Source organism: Cloeon dipterum, chromosome 4 (assembly GCF_949628265.1).
Source record: "Cloeon dipterum chromosome 4, ieCloDipt1.1, whole genome shotgun sequence".
NCBI lineage: Eukaryota > Metazoa > Arthropoda > Insecta > Ephemeroptera > Baetidae > Cloeon > Cloeon dipterum.
The window spans coordinates 1,940,068-1,953,232 of record NC_088789.1 but is presented as its reverse complement, the minus strand read 5'-3'; the positions used below and the strand labels follow the sequence as shown (position 1 = coordinate 1,953,232).

Below are 13,165 nucleotides of genomic sequence, written 5' to 3'. Positions count from 1 at the left end.
GCAATACTCTGCAATGCAAGTTAGATTTTTTAAATTGCCATATTTTGCAGTTGAAGACAGTCGCCTAAAAAAGGAAAAACGTCCTAAATTCTTAAGTAACTCTTGAAAGGAGAAACTTTCTTTTGTGACTACGTTTTACTCACGCAATGCTAACTAATTTTCGGATTTTGTTTTAAGAACATTCTGTAACTTGATATAAATACCGCTGATTTGCTAGTAGGGTGGACCAGTTCCTTTACACAAGTTGAACAATGCAAAAAGAAGTATATCGACTTCCTGCACCGCTTTCCAGTTTTTAGCAACGAGTTGTGTTATTTTTAGTCTCTGTACTCTTGTATTAATTCGGGAGTAATACGTATATATAAGGAGACCTGACCAGCACAGCCATCCACTTTCTTCCTAACCACCTGACACCAAGGAGTTTTAAGGACCATGAGGACTCTCGTGAGTATAGTTTAAATATTTTTGCAAAACAATTCACCGAAAAACGGGATTTTGACGATTTCCTTTAAGGATGATAACATGGGAAATCCCAAATTTTCCTGAACGTGGGACTCTTAATGGGTTCTCCCCGAATCCATTGCACGCAAAGCACCACCGCTGGTCTGGAAACCAATTATAATATTTTTGGCGCCCATAGAAAAATTAAAACGCGTTATGTAGAATGGTTTTATTTTTATTAAAATTCGGCAGTTTGTCCGATCGTTTACCACGACCCCTCATCGGACAGGTAATAGATTGGACTTTTACTTGGTACACCCTTAATGACCTTTTTCAGGGTACCCCGACCTGAGATCCGCTCCCAGGCCGGTTTTTAATGCTTTTTTCTGTAGTCTCAAGCGCGATTTTTCATCCTTGCCTTTCCCCGACCTTCCTCAGGTCGCGCGCCCTGGACTGTTTTTTTTGCGGATTTGCTGTCGATTATATTTGAGTTTTTCGGTCAATTTTGCCACCTTGACGGACAGTTTCCACTTTTTTCAAAGTTAGCCTATCCGTATACAATTCAGAATATTCGATTCTCAAATTCAGGTTAGCGTTCTTCTCATCGCTGTCGTCGTCAACGCGCAGCAAAAGGCAGCAGCCGTCAGCGACGAGAAAACCAAGCGCGGAGTTTTGGACCTCCCTACAGGCCTAGGACTCAACTCCCTCGGCCTCGGCTCTGGCCTCGAAGGCCTGGGACTTGCAGCCCACGGCGGACTCGGCGGGTTCGGAGGAATTGGAGTTGGATCTGTAAACGGACTCGGCCTGCACGGCGCCTCCCTCCCGACCGTCATCACCAGAACGCAGGCTGTGCCCGTGCCCGTGGCTGTTCCTGTTATCAAGCCCGTCGCCGTCCCCGTCATCCGCCACGTCCCTGTTCCCGTCATCAAACACGTCCCAGTTCCTGTGGCCGTCCACTCCCTGGGCCTGGGTGCTGCCCATTATCTGGGCTACGGTAGTTTCGGAGCAGCAAACCTTGGCTACGGTCTTGGAGGGTACGGCGCCCTCGGAGCTGCCAAACTTAACGTTGGCTCTTTTGCTCTTGCCAATGGAAAACTGTAATTCTTGAAAAATGTTAAATATGTACGTGTCAGTTCTAAGCTTAATATTTTTGAATTTTTCTATGCACGAAATAAAATATTTTTTAAAAAACTCATTTTTAACTTGTTTCATTATAAAATACTTTCTGTCTGCGCTTAGGAACAATTTCACTTTTTTACTGCAAAATGAGAATACAGTGGTGCAACGCATTTTAGCAATAATAAATCCATTAAATCCGCATTTGAGTGCGTGAGTTTTTAGTAGGCGTAAAACGTGTTTGTCAGCTCGCGCCTGATTCGTATGCTTGCCCGCATTACGTAAAAGTCGAGCCAGTTGCATACTCTCCAGCCTATATATAACGATCTGATTACAAGCACTTCGAAGAGTATATATTATTTTTAAAATCCAATCACATGCTAGCATAATTAGGTTTGTTTTGCTTAAAATGGGACTTTCCCTGTTGCCAAAGGCTTTATTAAAATGATTTTTTAATTATACACACTAAATTAATTGCCGTTCGCAAGTGAAAAACCTCCACGACCACAATGTTCTGGTTTTCATGAATATACCTTCATCCACTTTTTACCCTGTCCCATGTCCTATTTATGCTAATTATACGGTTTTTCTTGCTCAATTCAAGAAAGTACGCTCTGTGAATACAAGGTAGAGACAAGCCGTTCACACTTGCTAAAAATAATTCACTCACTCAGTTCTTCTCGTCAGAATGGGAAAATTATATGCTCTCGGCGAGTGTCACATTAAACAACTTTTGGAAGCGGGCAAAAAACTGCGCTCGCCGCTTGCACAACTCACACAACTCAAGCAATAGTATGCAAGTGGAGCAGTCGCTTTATAAAAAGTGGACCAGTCCGGCAGATATTATGTCACGCAGCCTCTCTTTAAAGGAAGTGGTTCCTGAAAACCATGTGAGAATGGTTATTTTTTGTGTTCCGCTGCGTAAACTTTGAAGTGTTTGCGAGAGCGGCACAGCCAGAATCTTGTCAAACTTGTTCAATTAAAATTAGCGACAATCCAGGGCATGGAATTTGTGCAAGTCCGACATAAATAGTGGTGTGAAGCAATGTGCCGCAATTACAATTTGAAATGACATGAAATATATGCTCTTTTAATTGACGTTGATCCTCTTTAAAATGAGTAACTCTCTCTCTTTAGATATCACTGAAGGGTTTAATTGAATTTTGCACGACCTGGCAGCTCCTCAAGTGCGAAGAATGGGCCGATTCTCACCTTGCATTTGGTCTGTGAGCAAGGGCAGCCGACTATACGAAATTCAGAGCAATCGTGTGCTTCCCTCGTGACTGTCGGCTCTCTCACACACACACACACACACACACACACACACACACACACACACACACTCACACACACACACACTCGCGAAAGAAATGCACCTAATGAGTTTTGTTCCGCCAGGATGGATTTGCGGTTGCCCAAGTTGGAGCAAGTCTTCATTACTTCGAGGGGGAATCCAGGTTAATTTATTTTTTCTTGCAGACCAGTTGCCGTCATGACAGTGCAAATCGCCGCTGGCACTTTAAATCGGTGTTGTGCATGCTGAGAGGAAACTTGCATAATTTTTCACGTTTCTTAACGTTTAAATTTCTTATTGTGACATTAATTCAGCTTAGAACTGCGATGGATTTGGGAATATGCGCCGTGTAGTTGGATGAAGCTCAGGCACGCTCTTATGAGAGATTTTAGAGGATCAAAGAACAACAACTAAAGGCGATTTGACGTGTGTAATCCTCTGCTCCGGCGTTCCACGAAAATTTAATTCAGTTTAGTCGGGAAACTTACTTCAAAGTGCTCCGTCTGAGCTCCAAAGCGCGCTTGAAATTTTATCAGGAGCAGTTTATATATATATGTTTCAAAACTAAACAGCGTTTATACAAACACGAGAGATTGAAGTCCTGGAAGCGTGGCGTGAGAATGGCCAACGAGCGAGCGCTGCCGTGCAGAAGCGCAAAGAGATTTTATCTCGTGGGCAGGCAACAAGTGCATAAGCAGAGAGGTGCTTGCTCATAAAATAATTATTTCTAGTCTGCTCGGTGGACCGTGGCGTACATTGCACACACGCTCTCGCATTCAAATCAAAAGTGCAAAACCCACATGCACTTGCACTCACTGAACACGGAGCTCAATAATTCAAAAAAGATGCAATTTAAATTTTCTAGTTCAATTTCACATTTTATGACGATCACGCAGCACGCGGCGTCGCTGTGGGTCCTCAGCCTGGTGATTGATTCAGTTTGATTGCAGGTTCAGTTTCCGGATTGAGATATGAGAGTTAAAGATGCGCTTTCATTTCCTCGCGTCGTGCCTGCGCATCTCTGTCTCAGTCAGAGCGCAGATTTTAAAGTTAAGACAGCGAGTGCGGTAATAACTTATTGCTGCAGCCGAGAGAGTGAAGTCTTCATAATGACAGACTTAAGCTGTTGTTAATTATTGCTACCTGTTTGTACCTCTGATGACCTCATTGTTGTTGTTGTAAATTAGATAATTTACAGCATTTACATGAAAGCGTTGTTGTGCAGTAAACGATATCATGATTTGATTCTACATCTAAATAAAATTGGTTTCAGCTATTTTATTTCAAAGTTAGTTTCTTGTTGAAAAATATGTAGTTATTGTGAATAAAGAGGAAAATCAAGAGGGATTTTATCTGAATGAATTTCCTGAGTAATTAAATTTTTTCTGTCCACACATCAAATTAGCTGCAGGGTTTTTGAGGTTGGTAAACTCCAGTACATGTTGCTCGTATATTTTAATATTTTTTCGCCACCTTTTGAGTTGTTCACCTTTGCACAAAAATATATAATCCAGAAGGAAAACGAGAAAAACAAGGAACTGATATGCAGTTTAATTTTTATTATATATGATTTAACACTTTTCAGTGATGCACGAAATTAACGAACTTTCTTCTCATGCGAGTCGGAATTTTATTTACGACGACTTGCTCTCACCCTGTAAAATTGCTCCCAATTTGAATGCATTCAAATTAAAATAATTGTTCCATTCAAGATTGCGTAACAAAAGCGCGTGGCTCTCTCAGAGTACGGATAGAATGGGCGTGAAACAATGCATTTTAATCAGCATAAGGAAACACTTTAACTCTCTTCCGCGGCGTGGAAAGTTTGTAGTCGATGCGTCCGCGTGTGTCTGACTGATTAATGAATTAATTACGCGAGCGTGTGTGCACTTTTTGTGCCATTCTCCGAGTGATCCAGTTGTTGATTGTGATTGCGTGCATCTATTTGTTGACGGACGGCGGGAGATTGATTGCAAAGCAGCCGCGATTTCTTGTTTCCTAACTCAACAGCCAAGGATGACATTGTGCACGAACGAACAAAACTGGATTTCAGATTAGCCCTGGTCAGCGGTGCGTGATCTGGCGTAGAAAACACTCTCGCCGCGTCTCAATTATCTCTCGCACTTCCGAAATTTAATCGTTTTACACAGTCCTCTCTGCTGTTGAAATCATATATGTATTTGACAACGGTCTATTTTGCATAAGTGACAAGGAGAAACTCGTCTGCATCCCTCTGGCAGCGGAAATTGCTGACCATCAACATGCGTTATATATTCCGCTCCGAATGTGGTGAATGGAACTTTTCGTTCCGTCGAACATCACGATTTTCTATGACTGCAGTAATTGCATTATGATTCCATTATTTATGGGTTTGCGTGCCATTTAATTGAAGAAATTAGCAGTAAATTTCACAACGATTTGCGGACTGCAGTTCAATCCTGCAATTCACATTTGATTGCGAAAAGCGCCGAGTGCTGTCAAACGTCAATGCCGAGTCATTCTGCTCTGTCAGTGACACAACCAGACGCCGGACGTTTTATTCGCAAGCACATCCACCAGAATGTGTAATGCGATCGACTAACTAGTCCGCCCAAGTACACGCTAGAAATTTAATTGGTGTCAATTAGGCTCTCTCTCTCAGTGGAACGATCGCCGAGCTTCAGATACGAGAGCGAATAGTTATATATTTTAATGTAATAAAATGTTTATATGCTCACCGCCGCAACTGAAACGTGCGATTTCAACGGCACTGCGAAATGTGCATTTTATGCACTCTTTCTGGTCTGCTGTATTTCTTTTCAGTTGCGAAGAAAGTTCCTTTCTCAAGAGGCACTGCATCTGATGTGAAATGATACCACGTACCAATGAATTTTCATAATTCTTCATTTAATGGTAGAAATAAAAGAAAAAGAAAATTGTATTCAATAAAATATTAAAATTTTTACAACCTTGGATTTTCAGTTATTGTCTATAGGTCTTTGCAATTTAAAATTAATCAATAAAAACAAATAATAATCGTTTTTAGAGGGTTTATAATCGTTGTTTTAAATATTTACACTTGAAATATACCGTTTTTTGTCTTCGTCGCTCAACGGATCCGTTGTTAAAAATGTATGTCGAGATATGAGTCACCTAAATGCATGTTAAAAAAAAATACTTTCCACTGCAATAAAGACATTATAAGTCATGATGAATACCATCAGAAACAATTGAAGCAAATCAATCGTAAGTAACCATAATCAGCGTGTTGGCTCTTTTTGTTTGCGGTGCATTCAGATAAAATCTGCACGTTCAAGCCATTTGCATTCACACGCATATATGTGAACTAATAAGTATAATTGGCGTGCGTACCACGGAGAGGCTGGTGCTGACCAACACATACACATGCGGCTCCGGCGATAATCTGCGGACGAAAAGCCCCTCCATGCGGAGAAACTGATTTCACTTTTGCTACCGCTCTGCCGCTGCGGAGATGAAAGGTACGGAGGCAGGCAGGCAATATTCCTGAATTTGCGGGCACACCGCCTGATGAGTTCCTTACTCCTGAGGGGGGGCTCGGCGCAAGGTATATATGCTTAGGCCGGGCCTCCAGGCCGCAGAACACTCTCAACACTCTCAGCAAAATGTACAAGCTTCTGGTAGGTCCACTAGTTTGCTCTTATTTTTTAATTGCCAATCTGGCTCTCACTTTGATTTGTACTAAAACGGCGTTTTCGCTCTTTCTCAGGTGGCGCTTGCCCTCGTTGGCGCCGTCTTTGCCGACGATAAGGCTGACAAGAAGACCGAGAAGCGTGGCGTGATCGGCGCCGACTTCGGCTACGGCGGCAGCTACGGAGGTGGCTACGGAGGCGGCCACGGCGGCGGCCTCGGCGGCGGTCTCGGCGGCGGCTACGGCGGCGGCTACGGCGGCGGCAGCTTCGAGGCGTCCAAGCACGTCGAGACGTCGCACCACGTGCCCGTGCACACTGTGACCAAGCACGTGCCGTACGCCGTGCCCCACGCCGTGCCCTACACCGTGTACAAGAAGGTGCCGTACGCCGTGCCCGCCCCTTACCAAGTCTCCGTGCCCCGTCCCTATGAGGTCAAGGTGCCCGTGAAGGTTCCCGTGACCGTCGAGAAGCCCTACCCCGTGACCGTCGAAAAGCCCTACCCCGTGCACGTGCCCGTCAAGGTGCCCGTCGCCGTGCCCAAGCCCTACCCCGTGCACGTCGAGAAGCCCTACCCCGTCCACGTGCCCGTCAAGGTCGCCCACCCCGTGCCCGTGCCCTACCACGTGCCCAAGCCCTACTACGTCAAGGTCCAGGAGCACCACGATGAGCACGACGGAGCTTCCTACGGCGGTTCTTACGGTGGATCTTACGGAGGCGGCGCTTCCCTCGAGGGCGGACACTCCGGTGGTCTCGCTAGCTACGGATCCGGCGGCTCTTCCGGCCTCTCCGGCTACGGCAGCTACGGCTCGGCCGGTCTCGGACACGGCGGCAGCAGCGGCGGCAGCGGAATCGGCCTGGGCAGCCACCACGGAGGCGCCACCAGCTACACCTACACCCACCACGGCTAAGCTGCCGGGGTGAATCAAAAGGCTGTCGTCTAAAGATTGTTCCTGTCCTCGCCAGATCGCATCTTGTCATCCATTGTTGTCTATACGCTCTCGCCACATAAATAGCTTTTGTACTGTTTATTGAAAAATAAAGATTTTTTTACCAAAATAGAACTAACTGCAATTTTAAATTAAAAACACTCACCAATTTAAGGGAATTATAAAAAACCACAAGCGCAGATATGAATTAAAAAAATTTGAACCATCATTGAAGCCAAAGTACAGCCTCCAGGCATTTAACTTTCATTATTTAGACAGGGAAGTGGTAATTCCCGTTTCTTTTAATCCTTTTGCAATTTTTGTTGCATAATTAAAGAGAGGGAACTCTCTCAAATTCACATGTCAAGGAAAGCGACATCCTACTTTTCTGCAAGGGAGGTTTAGATTTAAAGGTAGAACTTCAAAAAATGACTTTTTGTGCTTTGAAGTGGATCGATATTGAAAACAAATCATCTATATTGCTTGTTGCCAGTGCATGAATTGATCCCTTAGGATTCAGTTGAAGCCAAAATTGACCTAATTAGCCGCGTAATTTTTTTATAAAAGTGGCTGCAAAGTTAGCATGCTTTTCAAGTTGCGAGGACTGTCTCCTTACTTGAAATCCTATTTTATTTCAGAACAAATAGTTTCCCTAAAAGGTTCAAGACAGATCTCGACGAGAGGAATAAAAATCTGTCAAGAATATGTGGTCTGGCGCTGAAAATTTTAGAGGAAATTAAAAAAATTGAATTTTTACTGTAGTAAAAGGTTTTTTTACTATTGCAAATTGGAGAACAAATCGTTTATTTTATTACATCCAACAATTTTAATAATTCCCAACTGTCGCCCTGTATCAACCCACTTTTTAAGTTTATTTTTCCCCCTCTTCAAAAAGCTTCACTTGTAGTATTTAAATACTCTGTGCATGTGCAAAGGTCAATATATTTATTTTATTTTAACAGTTTTAAATAATTTACAAAACCAATGTGTCACATTAAAACCGTACGTCCTCTTCAACTGGAGCAATCGGAGCTTTGCAATTTTCATCTCAATTTAAACGCGGCGGCGTCCAATGCTCCCTTCACTGTGCGGCTCTTTCGAAACATCCGTCGCATTAGCCCACCTGCCACTGATTAACATGCTCGCACAGAGTGCCGCTCTGTGCGCAATAAACTCGGCGGATTTACGCGAGCTGAACGGCTCTAACCAAACCGCCGAGCATTTGCACGTAATGAGATAAGTGGAGTAATGGACCACTCGAGTAAACAGCAAAGTTCAAAGCATCCCTTTCTTCTCCCTCTCGACATCAACCCTGCTTTAAAAGGGTATTAACCTCTAATTCTGTTCTTGATGCGCGATCTCTTCATCTCTTGTGTCTAGTGGATGAATACAAAGCAAAGCCGTGATCATATTAGCCAACATTTAATATTATTTTACGGATTTTACGCATACTTAACTTTCCAGGCACCCAAACAAGGGATTACCCGCTGAGAGGAGATAAAAAATCAATGAATGGCGTAATAATAAGCTTTTGCTTTTCATTAAACCAGCAATAACAATTGACCAACGAACGCAACCTCCCATTAGACTTGATGCAGTTTTTTGCTTGACCTCTCCGTTCGTTCGTAGAAACTTATCTCGGAAAGAAAGTGAGACGGTCCACGGCATTATTTATCACAAAATGCAATCTGGCGCGGCGCGTCAGATTGCATATTACAATTCCATTGAAATTAGTTTCACCGGCTGCTCGCGCGTGATACACACTTTTGAACTCGTATCAATCTTCCGGTGAGGCGTGCTAAATACAATTTCGCAACATAGTCATCCTACTGGCTGCATAAACTATATATCCGCACGTATATAAATAGACTCAGCTGGACGCACGTACGACCGAGTGAAATTGTAGCGCACTGGGCTGCTCCTCACCTGCGCGTCACACATTCAATTGCTAACTTGTGCATGACGCATCGCAGAATGTATACAGGCAGTCCCACATGTTGACCACCGAATAATTAAACTGTCATACATTTCGTTAAATTTTATCCCACACTTCTGGCTTTTAAAGCGTTCTCAGTTGAGTAAGAGGAGAAAATTGTCAGTGAAATTATTTCATTTTCATTTCTCAGGCAGAAGGAGCAAACTTAAAAATGAATTTTATCAAGCGCCACACAGGCGTATCCGAATTGACTCAAATAGTAATTAATATTATTAATGCGTTAGTGCTGCTGCATCCCCTAAGGCCGAATACTCAAATCCCCAATGTTCACTATAATAACATGTCAAGTTAATAACAGGTGTGTGTGTGTGTGTTTACAATTAATATTTACGATCAGGATCTCAAAGGGTTTAAAATGAACATTTCTACCTGTACCTGCTAAAGTCGATCTACAAACTCGTTACAAATTTTCCGTGCTGCGTTATTTGCTCAAACAGCTCATGTCTCTATTAATGTACTGCAAATTACGTTTTCAGTGTTTCTGAAATGTAAATGGTAGCAACAAATTTACCTTTTATGCGCTTATTCAAAATAATGTTGATGATGAAGATAAAAAATATCAATCAAATATTTAAAGACCGTCTTTGACGAAGTTTCTGAGCACACCAATCGATTCTTGAGGGTCGAATGTGCACTGACGTATGCTCGCATTCATATTGTTTTGGCGGCAAAAAAGTTCTCACGTCGCGCTGCACTTTTTGGGCCGAAAAATATTTTTCATACTTAATTCGACCCTCAAGAATCGATTGGTGTGCTCAGAAACTTCGTCAAATACGGTCTTTAAGGGATGATAGCCGCTTCGATTTTTTCGCGGTTCAGGCCTAAAATATAAAACACCAAGTTCAACAGTTTTTCTGCAATTGAAATCAGAACCAATTAATTTAATTCATTTTTCATGTGTTGTATTTTTTACTGATGGGGCCACCTGTAAACAGTCCATCCCTGGCCACGATAGAATTAATAATCTCTTTCTCTCTCTCTCTGCTGGCGGCGAGATCGCTCGCTCGCTCGCTCGCCTGCATGCCTCTCCGGCAATAATTGCGGTGTGGCATGGAGAGTGCAGCCGGCGTTTCCGACGAACGAGTGCTAATTGCGATTCATAAATGAGCGCTTAAGAGAGCGACGACGGTGGAAAATTATTAGATAAATCAAACCAGAGCAGTATTGGCCGGCGCGCGCGACTTTCTCTGCTTCCACCTGACTGAGAGACGGACGCACTCTCTGGTCAATTGTTTCAATTTTCACCTGCAAATGCAGGAAAACAAGAGCAAAGAGAGTGCAGTGTTCCATTCCAAATTCCAACCACACGCGCGCACGGCTTTCGCGTTCGTTAGGCACCGAATGCCGACACCCGAACAATTCACCATCTGCGGATGCTGGCCGTGCGAATTTTGTGGTCCGCCGCGAGAGGAGAGGCACCCCGGAACTGACGCCTGAGCTGCCTAATTGGGTGTGCAGCAGCACTGCGCTAATTGAGCGTTTCGTCTCGTATCAAATTAGACGGAATTAATTATTCCGCGATGCAACAACCTGCTGGGAATATTAATTATCCCAAGCCGTGGTCTGGCGCCACGAAGTTAAAGATATTCTATTGTTAGATGCTACACAGTTGCAACATTCCTATATCCATTTCAACTTGTATATTCCGCGTTGAAAAGTTTCGCTTGAGAGCAATTAATATTCAGTGCGGGTATTTTGTTTATTCAAATGTGAATTTAAGTCGCTTTTGGTCTAAAAAAAATTAAGAAATTAGAGAGTAAATGAAGATACAGTGATGTAATCATGCAAGTACTCTCAGAAATTACCAGGAATAAAATAATAACACCATCTAAGCATGTGTTAATTGAGGGTACTTGAAGCAAAATGGTCTCATTTGCAGAGAAAACTGGAAATGCCACTGGCAGTCAATTTAATCACGACTTGACCGAGCAGACATTCTAGCAAATATTACTTTTACAAAAATGAAACCTGAAAAATGAGTCTAGAGCATGTCTGTCACGAGAATTCTCGCAAAACTCGCTTTTTTCACTCGGCTAATTACCGTCTCCCAGGAAGTAAGTGGACCATGAGATTATGAGTCAGGTGGCTATAGAGCGTATGTGTCTCTGTCAGCGGCGATATTTATGTGCATGGCAAGAGCCGCGTGTCGGTACATTCTCAAAGGCTATATATAGATACATTAATACAATTATTAGCTCTGAGCAGTCTAGTTATTTCTCGTGCTAAATTCTCCACTACTTCCTATTACATTCAACGAGCACGTGACTTTTTCGCTCTTTCGCGCGCGCTGCCCAACACTTTTCCAAAAGAGATCGAGCGAGATTTATTGCCACTGTGTGCAACTGCATTGGCGGCGGCGGTTCATTAAAATGCACTTCGTGTGCAGCGAAAAGCTGTAAAATTAATACTCGCAAGATCTGATACGTCCGTCGAGCTTGTCGAAGGAAAGAAAGGAAGGAAGTCGCCTCACTAGGTGCTTTTGTATTTTGTACAATTCAAACTAAATCAAGGTTACACCCTGTCAAATTGCTACATAAAATATTTTTTACTGTAGATTACGGATTTAAATATAATTAAACTTCATATTAAGAAGAATGAAGTAATTCACTCGCAGGTAAATCTACAAATTTAAATAAACTCACACATCTTCATTCATAAATTTCTCACAAAAATAAAAATGAAAAAGTCATGATTTAGGCTTCACGAATATCTTTATAGACTTATGTTCCATGTGAGTATTTTTTGAGTTATTTTTGTATGATTTTGAGCTCACCGGGCCCCAATAACACCGCCAAAAGGATAAAATGGAGCCATCTTTTCGCATCCCTGCACCGAGGTGTTTAATTTGTCCCCAAAGCCGCTGAGAAGGTGCGAAAACCAGCAAGTGGCCGGTCTCGTTGAGCTATTTGAGCATCAGAAATGCTAAAATATCTCCCATCACATCAACGCTGCTACCAATGCAAGCCAACAGGCTGGTCAAATTAAATTGAACTTGTTAAAATTATTAACAAATAATCGTGTACTTTTATCACCGTAATTTCCATTTCTTTGTGTGTTGTACTTAAACTTCTAATTAAGTCAATTTAACAATCTATTTTAAAAGCAATTAAACTGGACATAAATAGTTATTGCAACATAAAATAGTCTAAAAGGTTTTTTTAACTCTCTTTATATAATTAGTTTATTTAACACAATTTGTTTTGAGTATTTTTTACAATTAATATTTAAAAATCATGTCATCAACAGTTTATTAAAATTGAATTTATATATTATTGTTGCCCACTAACTCTAACAATAAAAATTATAATACATAAAATAAATGCAATCTGGCAATCTGCAATGTAAGAAACGTGTAATAGAGATTTGAACTTCTCATGATGGTAAATTTAAAAAAAATTGGATAAAAATTGGAAATCACGAGCTGTGAAAAAGTTGAGGTAAATGATAAAGTCATGCAATTTTCGGCACAAAACTCGCTGCAAAACTATACCGGAGGTTAGCAAGACACGGAAAAAGTATTGGTTCCTTGAGTCGCGCGTTTCGAGAGGAACTTGAGAAACAGATGATGATGTCGTTTCGCGAGCTCGTCTGATTTGGTACATGCACATCCACCGCGACACAACATCACAATTAGATCTCGGCGTTGCGCAACTCGCTGCTCGCACTTTTGCTTAAATTGGAGCACAGCGGAAGTGCTTTGAGCGTAGGCTTTTAGCGCCGGAAACCAATAAGAGGCCCAAAA

The 13,165-nt window shown here is 42.3% G+C and overlaps 2 protein-coding genes across 2 annotated transcripts; both read left to right on the top strand.

Moving 5' to 3' along the window:
* Positions 1-362: 362 nt before the first annotated feature.
* On the top strand, positions 363-1,636 carry LOC135943448 (cuticle protein 64-like). The gene is made up of 2 exons (XM_065489979.1): positions 363-444; positions 1,030-1,636. Exons 1-2 carry the CDS (start codon positions 433-435, stop codon positions 1,540-1,542), a joined length of 525 nt encoding a protein of 174 aa, XP_065346051.1. The 5' UTR covers positions 363-432; the 3' UTR covers positions 1,543-1,636.
* A 4,700-nt stretch (positions 1,637-6,336) lies between these two features.
* On the top strand, positions 6,337-7,562 carry LOC135943447 (pupal cuticle protein 36-like). Its single transcript, XM_065489978.1, has 2 exons — positions 6,337-6,489; positions 6,579-7,562. Exons 1-2 carry the CDS (start codon positions 6,475-6,477, stop codon positions 7,407-7,409), a joined length of 846 nt encoding a protein of 281 aa, XP_065346050.1. The 5' UTR covers positions 6,337-6,474; the 3' UTR covers positions 7,410-7,562.
* Positions 7,563-13,165: the final 5,603 nt, after the last annotated feature.